Source organism: Narcine bancroftii, chromosome 4, assembly GCF_036971445.1.
Source record: "Narcine bancroftii isolate sNarBan1 chromosome 4, sNarBan1.hap1, whole genome shotgun sequence".
Lineage (NCBI taxonomy): Eukaryota > Metazoa > Chordata > Chondrichthyes > Torpediniformes > Narcinidae > Narcine > Narcine bancroftii.
Window position 1 is genome coordinate 222,268,266 of NC_091472.1, and position 16,689 is coordinate 222,284,954.

Genomic DNA, 16,689 nt, shown 5'->3' on the forward strand with positions numbered 1-16,689 from the left:
TACAGAATGGCAATGGTGCACATGGCCCTATATAGCACTATGTTGTGCATGTGCAGACGTGTTTTTAAAAAAAAAAATTTGGTCATATGTGCGGGGGACATATCTCGCTTTAGTCGAAAGTCAAGGACTACCTGTATCAGAAAGTTGAGAGCTATGAGGATCTGGTGTGGAAGAGGAATTCTAGCCTGGGGAAGACCACCCATGTCCATATTGAACGACGGAGCACGACTCATTCTCCTATTTTCTGTGGTCCAGAGTTCTATAGCTAAAATTCTGGTGTCTGCAGTGGCAATCAAACAATTTGACTGCCTGAAGTCACCCAGAACTCTTAGCATTAATTTTTTTTTCTCACAGTCCATCATCAGAATCCAAGAGTGTGTATTGCAGCCAAGAAATGGGCTTTTCTCCTTAATGGTTGACAGAAATCCAATGATACAAAAATAATATCTACATTGCTTTGCCAAACACACCCAGCTTACATGTAGCACACTTGGCTAAGATCCCAGACACACAAGGTCATGTATTCTTGCATCACGGTGGCATTGCATCAAAGTGTTCAGGGAGAGGGCAGGAAGTGAGCAACAGTACTGACAAACATCTACGATTGTACCAAATAACAAAACAGGTTGAAATATCTGAATGGCTCCTTCCTGGTTTGATTGCTTTTGTTTCCAATATGTACACCCACCTTTCTTTCAACCTTTTCAGTTGCATTAACCATACCTTATCAGTGAGCATTAAACGATGGGTTGTTTTCTGTTACTCTTCTACTCAGAATGATGATCCTCCCAGACAATTCCATTCCTTTCTGTTGGAATCGGGCATCTTTTCCAATGCTTATAGCTTATGGCATGAGGAAAAATTTCCTCAAGTAAACAGTACTCCATATTTGAAACAATAAGGTGTTCGATAGGGATTTTTCAGTTACATTCACAGTTAATTAGCTACATAATTGAAGGTGAAACAGTATAGGGAAAGTGCCAGGGAACAGGACTGCTGTTCAAAAGACTCTGTGCAGGCATAATGTGCTGAACAGCTTCTTTCTGTGCAGACTCAAATCAGGTAGAGTACTGTGATGTAAGGTTCAATTGTATGCTTGTTTCCCATGGACAATTTTCAAAGAACAGAGCTCTGTATTCAATGGGATTATAGGGATCCTGCATTCTCATTCAGTAAGACCACAGGACAGATGGTGAGTGAAAATGGGAATTTGGTAATTGGGGGTTGTTGTGAATTGAGGGGTGTGTGGCTGTCACATCTTGCAACTTCTGCCTTGAATTCCAATTGTCAAGTGAGAAATATTTGGATTTCCAACATCACAGCCTTGATAAAGATAAAAATCTGATATTTAAAAGAAATGGTTTCTTACCTGGGTAAAGGTAATCTGCTCATCTCTTGCAATGTAATCAGCATACTTACACACAAACACCCCACAGTCACTCCCATTAAGCTGCTGTGGAACTTCCTGTCAACACAGAAGGAAGACAACACTGAACTGCTTCTGTTAAAAGTGGTCAGAAAAGTGGTTTGGATTTTATGAAGAGTGAGTTTCTCCTTTCCCCTGCCCTGCTTTTAGTATAGGATTTAAATTTCACGAGTAATTAAGAATTGCTGTTTACTGCTGCAATTCCCTCCAATTTTGTTACCTTCTGAGATATCTGTTATGGGGCTGTTTCAATTCTAGTTTCCTTATGACCCTCAAAAGCTCAGGACAGCACAGTGATATGATGGTTAATGCCTCAAAGCTCCAGAGAGTGCAGTTCAATCCTGACCTGGGCGATGTCTGGACATTCTGCTAATGACCACATGGGTTTCCCATGAATACCCTGGTTTCCTCTCAACTGCCACGGCCATGCAGGTTGGTCAGTTAATGGGCTGCTGTCAAGAGGATGGCAGGAGAATGGCGGGGGGGGGGGGGGAAGGGGGGGGGGAAGGAGTGATGGGAGTTATTTTGGATGGGTGCTTGACAGTCGGCACACACTCAGTGGGTCAAAGGATTTCTTTCCATGCTGTTTGACTCTTCAAGTTTATACAGATGAGCTGGAAACTGCCAAGTTCCTGAGCTCTAGAATGGTTTCTACAAATCTCTACCTTTGTACCTCCTGTTTAAATGTTGATTGAAATTCTCTCTGCCTTAACTCCCCACATGGTAGTTTGGCAACACTTGCAGAGGATATGCTCCTCAATTCTAATATAGTGCTCATGCTGCCGATTGCTGAGCTCAGCTCACGCTATGGACAAACTCTGATGTATGCCTAAAGGGCTCAACATACTTTCCTGTTGGCGAGTGCATATCCCATCAGTCTGGTACAAAATAGATAATAGCGAAGTATGCTGGTAATTACATGAGATCTCATGCTGCGAAGAACCCACTTGGAGGAATCCAACTGATGGCCTTTCTTGTTTCTGCTTTCCTCCTGTAAATATTGTCTAAAATTAAAGACGAAAAAGAGAAGAAATTCATTAATGAATAACCCTGCACTGTCAAAATTGGAAAGAACGTTACTGCCTGGTCACTAATACCTGCGACATAAGCCCAAACAGATAGGCCATCCACAGGTAAAGAACCAGCAGACTCCGAGTCTGTCCACATTTCAACAGCACAATACATGTGAAGAAGCATTTCTTTCTCATGGTACTGAAATGATTTCTCACCAACATCTGACCTGCATATTGTGTATCTCCCCCTCACAACATTCACACCCCTCAGGTAAATTTTTCAATAACTGTTAACTGTCTTTGGACACCCAGAAACTTGGGAGACACTCAGACACAGAGAAAAGTGTAGAATCCCATTATGAAGGAAGATTGGATTTCTTCCCCCAATTCTGATGGCCTAACAACCTGAAACATTAACTGTTTCTTTAACCATAGCTGCTGCCCAACCTGCTGGGTATTTCCAACATTTTCCGCTTTTATTTTAATACAAAATATAATATAGAAAATGTGGAAGTGGGTCGTCTCCAGTTCAAAGGTAAAAGGATGAATTAAAACTGCCGTGAGGTGACAGGATGGTTTGGAGGGATCGTCCAGTGAGGCTGTTTGGGTGGAATTGAGGGGTGGAGGAGGCATGAGGGTACTAATAGGAGTGTATTATAGTCCACCAAATGGGCCAAGAAAATTGGAAGAACAAATTTGTAAGGAGATAGCATATATGCGTAATAAACATAAGGTAGTGATCATGGGAGATTTTCCCTCACATTGATTGGGATACCCTTATAGTATGGGCTAGTCAAATGTGTGCAAGATAGTTTTCTTAATCAATACGTAGAGGAACCGACTCGGGACGGTGTAATACTGGATCTCCTGTTAGGGAATGAGATAGGTCAGGTGTCTGAGGTTAATGTTGGAGAACAAATTGGGTCTAGTGATTACAACTCTATTAGTTTTAGGGGAGTTTTAGGGAAGAGCAAAGAAGGGCTTAAAGTTGAGGTTTTGGATTGGAGAAAAGCAAATTTCGAAGGAATAAGAATGGCTTTGGGGAGTATTGAGTGGGACATGATTTTTTTCAGGAAAGGATGTAAATGAAAAATGGAGAATATTCAAAGAAGAAATTTTGAGAGTACAAAGTAGATATGTCCCAGTGAGGATCAAAGGAAAGGCTGGAAGTCATTGGGAGCCTTGGTTTTCGAGAAATATAAGAAATTTGGTTAGGAGAAAGAGGGAGGTGTACAAGAGGTATAAACAGCAGGGTGATGAGAAATTGAAAGAGGACTACAAGGAGTGTAGAAAAAAATCTTAAGAAAGAAATTAGAAAGGCCAAAAAGAGACACGAAGAGGCTTTGGCAGGCAGAGTAAGAATAAATCCAAAGGGTTTCTATAGGTACATTAAAAGTAAAAGATTAGTGAGGGATAGAATTGGACCCCTTGTAGATAGGGAGGGGAGGCTATGTGAAAAGTCAGAGGAGATGGGGAAAATTTTAAATGATTTCTTTTCCTCGGTATTCATTAGGGAAAAAAAAATATTGTACGAGTTGAAGTAAAGAAAAATAGTGGGAAGGTTATGAATCATATAAGGATATCTGAGGAGGTAGTGATGGCAGTTAAAAATGATAAAGGTGGACAAATCTCCGGGTCCGGACAAAGTATTCCCAAGGACACTCAGGGAGACTAGTGTACAGATAGTGGGGCCATTAACAGAGATATTTAGGATGTCACTGGTCACGGGGGTAGTGCCAGAGGACTGGAGGGTGGCTCATGTTGTTCCACTGTTTAAGAAAGGGTCCAAATGTAAGCCTGGCAATTATAGACCTGTGAGTCTGACGTCTGTGGTGGGTAAGTTGATGGAAAGTGTTCTGAGGGATGGCATTTACAAATATTTGGAAGAACAGGGATTGATAGGTAGTAGTCAGCATGGTTTTGTCAGGGGTAGATCATGCTTAACAAACCTTATAGAGTTTTTTGAGGGAGTTACAAAAAAGATTGATGAAGGGAAGGCTGTGGATGTTGTCTATTTAGACTTTATTAAAGCTTTTGACAAAGTTCCCCACAGGAGGTTAGGAAAAAAGGTGGAGGCATTAGGTATAAATAAGGAGGCAGTAAAATGGATTCAGCAATGGTTGGATGGGAGGTGTCAGAGAGTAGAGGTAGAAAATTGTTTGTCCAATTGGAGGCTGGTGACTCGTGGAGTTCCTCAGGGATTGGTCCTGGGTCCACTATTGTTTGTTATATATATTAACGATCTAGAAGAAGGGGTGGTGAATTGGATAAGTAAGTTTGCAGTTGATACAAAGATTGGTGGTATTGTGGACAGTGAGGAAGATTACCGTAGCTTAAAAAAAGATATAGGAAAGCTAGAGGAGTGGGCTGAGAAAAGGCTGATGGAATTTAATACGGATAAGTGTGAAAGGCAAATCTAAATAGGTCATATACATTGAATGGTAGACAATTGAGGAGTGCAGAGCAACAAAGGGATTTAGGAGTTATGGTAAATAGTACCTTTAAAGTTGATACTCAGGTAGATAGAGTGGTGAAGAAGGCGTTTGGAATGTTGGCCTTCATAAATCGGAGTATTGAATTCAAGAGTTGGGATGTTATGATGAAATTGTACAAAGCATTGGTAAGGCCAAGTTTGGAATACTGTGTGCAGTTTTGGTCACCAAATTATAGGAAGGATATAAACAAAATAGAGAGAGTGCAGAGAAGGTTCACAAGAATGTTGACAGGATGTCAGGGTTTGAGTTACAGAGAAAGGATGAGCAGCCTGGGGTTTTTTTTTCTGGAGCGTAGAAGATTGAGGGGGGATTTGATGGAGGTGTTCAAGATTTTAAAAGGGACAGAGAGAGTCAACATGGATAGGCTTTTTCAATTAAGAGTGGGGGATATTCAAACCAGAGGCCATGGTTTGAGATTGAAGGGGGAAAATTACAAGGGGAACATGAGGGGAAATTTCTTCACGCAAAGGGTGGTTGGGATGTGGAATAAGCTTCTGGCAGAGGTGGTTGAAGCAAGGACGTTATTTACATTTAAGGAAACACTGGATAATTACATGGAGGGGAGAGGATTGGAGGGGTATGGACCAGGTGCTGGTCAGTGGGACTAGGAGGGTGGGGATTTGTTCCGGCATGGACTAGTAGGGCCAAACTGGCCTGTTCTGTGCTGTATATGGTTATATATATGGTTATATTTAAATTTAGACATATAACACGGTAACAGGCCCTTTTGGACTATGACCCTGTGCTGCCCAATTACACTCAATTGACCTATAACCCCTGTTCATTTTTAAGTGTGGGAGGAAACTGGAGCAGGGAAAACCCACGCAAACACAGGGAGAAGATACGAACTCCTTCCAGAGAATGCAGATTCAAACCCGATCCGATCGCTGGCACTGTAACAGCATTGCACTATCCGCTATGCTAACCATGTCGCCCTATTTAGAAGTTCTTCTCCATACAGTTTATTACTACATGGAATTAGCTTTGGATTGAGGCATATAGAAGGGGTTTAAAACTCAAATTAGGGATGTAAGCGCTCCAATGGATGTTGAGGATGGAGCGGAGACAACGCTGGTGGAAGCGTGAGGTCGACAGCATCGAGTCCACGCTGCTGAAGATCCAGCTGTGCTGGATGGGTCACGTCTCCAGAATGGAGGACCATCGCCTTCCCAAGATCGTGTTATATGGCGAGCTCTCCACTGGCCACCGTGACAGAGGTGCACCAAAGAAAAGGTACAAGGACTGCCTAAAGAAATCTCTTGGTGCCTGCCACATTGACCACCGCCAGTGGGCTGATAACGCCTCAAACCGTGCATCTTGGCGCCTCACAGTTTGATGGGCAGCAACCTCCTTTGAAGAAGACCGCAGAGCCCACCTCACTGACAAAAGGCAAAGGAGGAAAAACCCAACACCCAACCCCAACCAACCAATTTTCCCCTGCAACCGCTGCAATCGTGTCTGCCTGTCCCGCATCGGACTTGTCAGCCACAAACGAGCCTGCAGCTGACGTGGACATTTTACCCCCTCCATAAATCTTCGTCCGCGAAGCCAAGCCAAAGAAGAAAGAAGAAAACTCAAATCAAGCCAAGTAAATATGTTGGAGGATGGCTTTGTGGATGGACAGACTAGCCCACCCTTTTGCTGTTACCCTTCTGCTCTGTTGTTATTCTGCATGTATCAAGATGTTACAAATATCAAGTTTTTTAAAAAAAATTTTATTTTTCACACCATAAACCACATTGATCAAGATACATACATTTTCCTTTTCAAATATATACAGTGTCGTTTTCTCCCCCCCCACTTCCCATCCCACTCTCCCTACCTCCCCTCCCATTCATTTAAAGTACAGAATCTAAGATACATTAAACCAGTCAAACAATGTTGTCACTCAATAAAAATAAACAAGAAATTCCACTGAGTCAATTCTTTTCATTTTCTTCTCCTTCTGTCATTTTAGGTGGCAGATGTCCCCGGTAGGTTTTCTCTATTGTGTTTCATGTATGGCTCCCATATTTGTTCAAATATTGCAATATTATTTTTTAAATTATACGTTATTTTTTCTAATGGAATACATTTATTCATTTCTATATACCATTGTTGTATTCTCAAGTTATCTTCTAATTTCCAGGTTGACATAATACATTTTTTTGCTACGGCTAGGGCTATCCTAACAAATCTTTTTTGTGCACCATCCAAATCAAGTCCAAATTCTTTGTTTTTTATGTTACTTAGGAGGAAGATCTCTGGGTTTTTTTGGTATATTGCTTTCTGTAATTTTATTTAATATCTGGTTTAGATCTTCCCAAACTTTTTTCTCTTTCTCACACGTCCAGATTGCATGAATTGTTGTTCCCATTTCTTTTTTACGTCAAAAACATCTGTCAGATACTGTTGGGTCCCATTTATTTAACTTTTGAGGTGTAATGTATAGCCTGTGTATCCAGTTATATTGTATCATACGTAACCTCGTGTTTATTGTATTTCTCATAGTTCCAGAGCTTAACTTCTCTCATGTTTCCTTCTTTATCTTTATATTTAAATCTTGTTCCCATTTTTGTTTAGTTTTACCATTTGTTTTCCCATTCTCCTTTTCTTGCAGTTTAATATACATATTTGTTATAAATCTTTTGATTATCATTGTATCTGTAATCACATATTCAAAGTTACTTCCCTCTGGTAACCTCAGACTGCTTCCTAATTTGTCCTTCAAGTAGGATCTCAATTGGTAATATGCCAGCACTGTATCTTGAGTTATATTATATTTATCTTTCATTTGTTCAAAGGATAATAATCTATTTCCTGAAAAACAATTTTCTATTCTTTTGATCCCTTTTTTCTCCCATTCTCTAAAGGAAAGGTTATCTATTGTAATAGGGAGTAACTTATTTTGCGTCAATATTAGTTTTGGTAATTGGTAATTTGTTTTATTCCTTTCTACATGAATCTTTTTCCAAATATTGAGTAGATGATGTAATACTGGAGAACTCCTACGTTGTACCAATTTTTCATCCCATTTATATAATATGTGTTCAGGTATCTTTTTATCTAGTTCTAATCTAGTCCAATCTGGCTTTTCCCTTGTTTGATAAAAATCTGATAGGTATCTTAATTGTGCGGCTCTATAATAATTTTTAAAGTTTGGCAGTTGTAAGCCTCCTTGTTTATACCATTCTGTTAATTTATCTAGTGCTATCCTCGGTTTCCCCCTTTCCATAAAAATTTCTTTATTATTTTCTTTAACTCCATGAAGAATTTCTCCGTCAAGTGTATTGGCAATGCCTGAAATAGGTATTGTATCCTTGGGAAAATGTTCATTTTAATACAGTTTATCCTTCCTATTAGTGTTAGTGGTAAGTCTTTCCAATGCTCTAAGTCACCCTGTAATTTTTTCATTAGTGGATAATAATTGAGTTTATATAGATGGAAGACACAACTAAAATATAATTGAGTTTATATTTATTTGTATACCTAGGTATCGTATTGCTTGCATTTGCCATCTGAATGGTGATTCTTTCTTAAATTTTGAGAAATCCACATTATTCATTGGCATTACTTCACTTTTATTTGCGTTAATCTTGTAACCCGACACTTCTCCATATTCCTTCAATTTCCTATGTAATTCTTTTATTGATATTTCTGGTTCTGTTAAGTATACTATAACGTCATCTGCAAATAAACTGATTTTATATTCCTTGTCTTTTATTTTTATCCCTTTTATTTTATTTTCTGTTCTTATCAATTCTGCTAGTGGTTCTATAGCTAACGCGAACAATAAGGGTGATAGTGGGCATCCCTGCCTTGTTGATCTGCTTAAGTTAAATTGCTTTGATATATATACATTTACTGTCACTTTCGTCAATGGCCCCTTATATAATGCTTCAATCCAATTAATATACTTCTCTGGTAAACTGAATTTTTGTAATACTTTGAATAAATAATTCCATTCTACTCTGTCAAAGGCCTTCTCTGCGTCTAAAGCAACTGCTACTGTTGGAGCTTTATTCCCTTCTACTGCATGAATTAAGTTAATAAATTTACAAATATTGTCTGTTGTTCGTCTTTTTTTAATAAATCCAGTTTGGTCTAGATTTACTATTTTAGGTACATAGTCGGCTAATCTGTTTGCTAATAGTTTAGCTATTATCTTACAATCTGTGTTAAGTAAAGATATTGGTCTATATGACGCTGGTGTGAGTGGATCTTTCCCTGTCTTTGGTATTACTGCAATTATTGCTGCTTTGCATGAATCTGGTAAGCTTTGTGTTTTATCCATCTGGTTGATTACTTCCAGGAGGGGAGGAATTAATAAATCTTTAAATGTTTTATAGAATTCTACTGGGAATCCATCTTCTCCTGGTGTCTTATTATTTGGTAGTTTTTTTATTATCTCTTGTATTTCTACTATTTCAAATGGTTCTGTTAATTTATTTTGTTCCTCTATTTGTAATTTTGGTTGTTCAATTTTAGTTAAAAATTCATCTATTTTGTCTTCTTTCCCTTCGTTTTCAGTTTGGTATAATTGTTCGTAGAATTCTCTGAAGTTTTCATTAATCTCCGTTGGATTATATGTGATTTGCTTGTCTTTTTTCCTTGATGCCAATACCATTCTCTGTTTGTTCTGTCTTAAGCTGCCATGCTAGAATTTTGTGCGTTTTTTCTCCTAGTTCATAATATTTCTGTTTTGTCTTCATTATGTTCTTCTCCACCTTATATGTTTGTAGTGTTTCATATTTGATTTTTTTATCTGCCAATTCTCTTCTTTTAGTTGTGTCTTCCTTCATTGCTAATTCTTTTTCTATATTTGCTATTTCCCTTTCCAACTGCTCTGTTTCCTGGTTGTAGTCCTTCTTCATCTTGGTTACATAACTTATTATTTGCCCTCTGATGAACACTTTCATTGCGTCCCATAGTATAAACTTATCTTTCACTAATTCCGTATTTATTTCTAAGTACATTTTAATTTGTCTTTCAATTAATTCTCTAAAATCCTGCCTTTTAAGTAGCATGGAATTTAATCTCCATCTATACATTCTTGGAGGGATGTCCACTAACTCTATTGTCAATATCAGGGGTGAGTGGTCCGATAATATTCTAGCTTTATATTCTGTTTTTCTTACTTTGTCTTGCATACGAGCTGATAACAGGAATAGGTCTATTCTTGAGTATGTTTTATGTCTACCCGAATAATATGAATATTCCTTTTCATTTGGGTGTTGTTTCCTCCATATATCCAAAAGTTGCATTTCTTGCATCGATTTAATTATAAATTTGGTTACTTTGTTCTTTCTGTTAATTTTTTTCCCAGTTTTATCCATGTTTGAATCCAAATTAAGGTTGAAATCCCCTCCAATTAGTATGTTCCCTTGCGTGTCTGCTATCTTAAAAAAAATATCTTGCATAAATTTTTGATCTTCTTCGTTAGGTGAATATATATTGAGTAAATTCCAAAACTCCGAATATATCTGACATTTTATCATTACATATCTCCCTGCTGGATCTATTATTTCCTCTTCTATTTTAATTGGTACATTTTTACTGATTAATATAGCTACTCCTCTAGTTTTTGAATTATATGACGCTGCTGTTACATGTCCTACCCAATCTCTCTTTAATTTCTTGTGCTCCATTTCAGTTAAAAGTGTTTCTTGCACGAATGCTATATCAATTTTTTCTTTTTTCAGTAAATTTAGCAGTTTCTTCCTTTTGATTTGGTTATGTATTCTGTTAATATTTAAAATCATATAATTCAACGTAGCCATTTCATACTTTGTTTATCTTTCCTTTCCGTTTCCCCATCATCACCTTTCCTTCTTATCCATTTCTGCTTTCTTGTTTTGAACACTTTATAAGACAACATTTCTAACACATCAAACATTTCCCTTATTCTCCTATCTAAAATTTCTTTAACCCCACTATCCCTTCCCCTTCCTGAGTTGCCCTTTATCCCTTGTCGGGCAACCACATCTCCCCTCTCCATTTGGATTTGTGAATTCACTCGCAAGCGTCAACTGATTTCGCAGTGACCGTAACTCCTCCCCACCCAGCCTCCCCAGAAAAGATTTCAATTTTCATATATAACAAAGGTCACTCTCTTAATTCCCTCCTTACTTCCTCTCTTCCCTTTCATTCCCTTATTAATTCTTATCTGTACTCTATATATTTTCCTTTAAATACGGATGCACTCATGTACACACATATATACATACACACATACATATATATATATATATATATATACCCATATACACACATACATATAGTTATAACATAACATATATAACATAACAATTACAGCACGGAAACAGGCCATTAGGCCCTTCTAGTCTGCACCGAACCAAACACCCCTTTCTAGTCCCACCTCCCTGCACAATGCCCATAACCCTCCATCTTCTTCTCATCCATATACCTGTCCAACCTTTTCTTAAATAATACAATTGACTCTGCCGCCACTATTTCTCCCGGAAGCTCATTCCACACGGCTACCACTCTCTTTTTTTTAAAATTTTTTTTATTTTTCACACCATAAATCACAATAGCCATGATATACACTTTTTCTTTTTCACACATTTACAGTGACTTTTTCTCCCCCCCCTCCCTCCTCCCAAGCCACCCCCCCACCCACCCCCTCTCATCCATTTTAGGTATATAATCTAGGTTGCATTAATTCAGTCAGACAATGTTGTCATTCAACAAAAATACACCAGAAACTCTACAGAGTCCATTCTTTTCTTTCCTTCTCCTTCCATCAACTTAGGTAATGTTTGTCCACGGCTACCACTCTCTGAGTAAAGAAGTTCCCCCTCATGTTACCTCTAAACCTCTGCCCCTTAATTCTTAACTCATGTCCTCTTGTTTTAATCTTTCCTCCTCTTAACGGAAATAGTCTATCCACATCCACTCTGTCTATCCCTTTCATAATCTTAAATACTTCTATCAAATCCCCTCTCAACCTTCTATGCCCCAAAGAATAAAGACCTAATCTGTCCAATCTCTCCCTATACTCTCGATGCTTAAACCCAGGTAACATTCTGGTCAACCTTCTCTGCACTCTCTCCACTCTGTTTATATCCTTCCTATAATTAGGCGACCAGAACTGCACACAGAACTCCAAATTAGGCCGCACCAACGTCTTATACAATCTCAACATCACCTCCCAACTCCTATATTCCATGCAATGATTGATAAAGGCCAGCATACTAAAAGCCTTCTTCACCACCCTATTCACGTGAGTTTCTACCTTCAGGGAACGATGTACTGTTACTCCTAAATCTTTCTGCTCTTCTGTATTCATCAATGCTCTCCCATTTACCACGTATGTCCTATTCTGATTCTTCTTACCAAAATGAAGCACCTCACACTTATCAGCATTAAATTCCATCTGCCATTTTTCAGCCCACTTTTCTAAGCAGCCCAAATCCCTCTGCAATCCTTAAAAACTTTCTTCATTATCCACTATTCCACCTATCTTAGTATCGTCTGCATATTTACTAATCCAATTCACCACCCCATCATCTAGATCATTAATGTATATAACGAACAACAATGGGCCCAATACAGATCCTTGAGGCACACCACTGGTCACCGGCCTCCAACCTGACAGACAATTATCCACTACCACTCTCTGGCCTCTCCCTTTCAGCCAATGTTCAATCCATTTGACTATCTCAAAATTTATATCTAAAGACTGCACCTTCCTAACTAACCTTCCATGTGGTACCTTATCGAAGGCCTTACTGAAGTCCATATAGACAACATCCACTGCGCTACCCTCATCCACATTCCTAGTCACCTCTTCAAAAAATTCAATCAGATTGGTCAAACATGACCTTCCTCCCACAAATCCATGTTGAGTGCTCCTGATCAGACCCTGTCTATCCAGATGTTTATAAGTACTATCTCTAAGAATTTTCTCCATTAATTTACCTACCACAGACGTCAAACTTACAGGCCAATAGTTGCCAGGCTTCCTCCTTGAACCCTTTTTAAATAACGGAACCACATGCGCAATGCGCCAATCCTCTGGCACTATCCCCATATCTAATGACATTTGGAAAATTACCGCCAGAGCCTCTGCTATTTCCTCCTTCACTTCTCTCAATGTCCTGGGAAAGATCCCATCTGGTCCCGGAGACTTATCCACCTTTATATTCTTCAAAAGCCTTAAAACTACACCTTTTGTAATCTCTATATTCCCCATATTTACCCAATTTGCTTTTTTTTTATCTCACATCTCCCAATATCCTTCTCCTTAGTGAATACCGAAGAAAAGAAACTGTTCAATATCTCCCCCATTTCTCTAGGCTCCACACACAGTTTTCCGCTCTGATTTTCTAAGGGACCAATTTTGTCTCTAGCTTTCCTCTTACCATTAACATATTTGTAGAACTCTTTTGGATTAGTTTTCACCCTGCTTGCCATAGTTTCCTCGTACCTTCTTTTAGCTTTCCTAATTCCTCTCTTAAGATTCCTCTTACATTCAATGTATCTTTCAAACATCTCCTTAACTCCATGCTTCTTATATCTAATGTACGCCTCCCTTTTTCTTCGAACCAAGTTTCCAATATTCCTTGAAAACCACAGCTCTCTCAAACCTTTTGCCCCTCCTTTTAACCTGGTCATTTTTACTCTCTTTACATGTCTTCATCTCTCTGCCTGTTTTGTAGTTGTTCCGCAAATTTTTGTGCTTCTTCGGGATCTGAGAATAGTCTGTTTTGCTGCCCTGGAATAACTATTTTAAATACCGCTGGGTACTTTAGCATAAATTTATATCCTTTTTTCCATAGGATCGTTTTTGCTGTATTAAACTCCTTTCTCTTCTTCAGGAGTTCAAAACTTATGTCTGGATAGAAAAAATTTTTTTGACCTTTGTATTCCAGTGGCTTTTTGTCTTCTCTTATTTTCTTCATTGCTTTCTCCAATATATTTTCTCTTGTGTATATCTTAAGAATTTTACTAAAATGGATCTTGGTTTTTGCTGTGGCTGTGGTTTCGGGGCTAATGTTCTATGTGCCCTTTATATTTCCATTTCTTCCTGTAATTCTGGTCTTCCTATGACCCTGGGGATCCAATCTTTTATAAATTCTCTCATATTCTTGCCTTCTTCATCTATCTTAAGGCCCACTATCTTTATATTATTTCTTCTATTATAATTTTCCATTATATCTATCTTCTGAGCTAACAGCTCTTGTGTCTCTTTAACTTTTTTATTAGATTCTTCTAATTTCTCTTTTAAGTCCTCTACTTCCATTTCTACAGCTGTTTCTCGTTCTTCCATCTTGTCCACTCTTTTTTCTATATCTGACATGACCATCTCTATTCTATTCATTTTTTCTTCTGCACTTTTAATTCTTCTTTTTATTTCACTAAATTCTTATAATTGCCATTCTTTTACTGATTCCATATATTCTTTAAAAAAAAAATCCATTGTCTTCCATTTCTCTATGTTCTTCTTCTTTTTCTTCCTCTGGGTTGGTCATCTGTTGTTTCCTTGTTTTCTTTTTACTCTCTTCTTTCTTGTTCTCGTTGTTTTCTATGTTCTCTTCCTGTTGTTGTGTTGCAGCTGTCATCCTCAGCTGTGGAGATCGACTCCTCAGCTGCTCCCCCCTCCCGTCAGTGTTTTCGGATCTGGAGGAAGCACGAAAGTTTGCAGAACAACTACAAAACAGGCAGAGAGATGAAGACATGTAAAGAGAGTAAAAATGACCACGAACTATATGTATGTGTGTATATATATGTATGTGTGTATGTATATATGTGTGTACATGAGTGTATCCGTATGTAAAGGAAAATATATAGAGTATAGATAAGAATTAATAAGGGAATGAAAGGGAAGAGAGGAAGTAAGGAGGGAATTAAGACTCCTCGCGCATGCGCGGTTGCGCACTTTTACTTGGCTCTGCGAGCCATTTTTGTAGTCCCGAGCTCGGGACTTCCACTGACCTGAGGGAGCAGGCTTCTCTCTCTGCGGCGGGCCTCCTCAGACAGCTAAGGCCTTCACCTTCTTCTTCCGACGTACTTTCTTCTTCTCTTCTTCCCGTTGCTTTCGACTTTTCTTTCTTCGCTGCCATTTTCTTCCCACCTTTACTTTTACTTTGTTTTCATTTTTATTCTTGTACCTTTGTGTTTTGTGTATTTTTTTTAAAACTTTTCCAGAGAGGGCTGGAGTTCCCTGACTACTCCATCACGTGACTCCCTTCCAAATATCAAGTTGACGTGGACTCCTTTTTGCACAATGTAAACTATTTCATCAACATTCATTCATTTCCAAACACTATACCCAAATCTTTAATGACAGCACAACTTTAACCAAGCTCTCCAAAGCCTGAAAGCTGATTTGACTTCAGGGAATAGGGCAGAATGAGAGTGGGGATACTTACAGCAGTGTCCAGCACACATCGTCATTCCACTGACCCATGGAATCAAGGTGAATTATCATCTTTTTTCTTAAATCGGCAACCTGTTCAATAAATATTTCTGCTTTAATTTTTTTTTCCTTTGCACATTTCACATCAATGCTCCAGCTTTCACCAAGATCAGAAAATACTCTTGCCTCAAGCACCTGCCCAATTTTTTCTGATTTCAGGTGCAAGTGCAGAGTGGCAGAGTGGGAGAGGGTGCTACAACCTTCTACAACTTTTTGTTAAGTTTTATGTTTTCTCGTGCATGTACAGAATTACATTGTAGCATCAGATCTTTAAATCGCTCCCCTTTCACCTTAAACCTAAGCCTTTGGTGCTGCACTCCCTTACCCTGCAACTATCTATCTTAGCTATCAGTATGTTCATTTTATAAACCTCAATCTCCTGATGTTCCTGAGACCCTCATGCAAATGAGCATACACTGAAAAGGAAAGAAGTGGGAGGCTGGACAGATGTACCACAAGAATGCCGTCTTACCGTCAAACACCAATGGACTCCTAAATGTACCGGTACCAGTATCAGGTCCTTCTCAAACAAATCCACTCCTTTGGTCCATTGCTTTACAGTCTGATAACCTCCAGTGTGCAGTTTCAGATAGAAGAAAGTATTAAATGCATAAACTTCAGGAAAGTACGCTTCTTTACTTCTTTCCATAATTAAACACATGTAGAAGTTAATAACCTGCAAAACATCAGCAGAAAATGTTTCAAAAACTCACTGGTAAACTATTCACAGGTATAGCAGCCGGGAATACATGTTTCTCCTTATTATTTCCCTTATCTGAACAGAAGGAAATAAGCAGCACAAGTAGGCCACTTGTCAGTCTGCCCTGGCATTCAATATGGTCAAGGCTGATCTGCCCCAGGCCAGCTCTATCTTTCAAAACAATCTGCCCTTTAAATACCTCCAATGATCCTCCAAAATGCAGAATTCTAAAGATTTATTGTTTTCTTCTGAGGAAATTCCAACATAACTCAGTTTTAAATGACTACCCCTTAACCCCTTGTTCAAACTCTTCAGAAGAAACATCTTTACTGGGCTTGATTAGTGTAGAACAGAGCAACTGTACAATGTTTTGCCTTCTAGTGTTGACCATTAGGTGGTGCTCTGATACCAGGGTCAACAATACAGAACACCTCAGCTTGCTAAAGCACATGTACATACATACACTAAACAAAATAGATCAAGGTACAGTTCTAATATTCCTATGGTTGATCAGCTGTCTAAATGATCCTTCTCAAGGACCAGAAAATTCATGTACTTTCCACAGCTCATTTCCATGTATCTGCATCTGCATTAAATGAATAAAAAGCAAGTGTTATTTGTACAAAAAAGGG

At 38.6% G+C, this 16,689-nt stretch overlaps 1 protein-coding gene across 3 annotated transcripts in view; it reads right to left on the reverse strand.

Moving 5' to 3' along the window:
- The window catches only part of LOC138761617 (sentrin-specific protease 2-like), a 147,207-nt gene that overhangs the window by 2,032 nt on the left and 128,486 nt on the right, over positions 1 to 16,689 (reverse strand). For all 3 annotated transcript variants that reach the window (XM_069934032.1, XM_069934033.1, XM_069934034.1), the window contains exons 13-16: positions 15,830 to 16,033; positions 15,311 to 15,390; positions 2,346 to 2,430; positions 1,370 to 1,465 (exon numbers count right to left, since the gene is read on the reverse strand). In XM_069934032.1, coding sequence (XP_069790133.1) covers positions 1,370 to 1,465; positions 2,346 to 2,430; positions 15,311 to 15,390; positions 15,830 to 16,033 — 465 coding nt within the window. The remainder of the gene's footprint in view (positions 1 to 1,369; positions 1,466 to 2,345; positions 2,431 to 15,310; positions 15,391 to 15,829; positions 16,034 to 16,689) is intronic.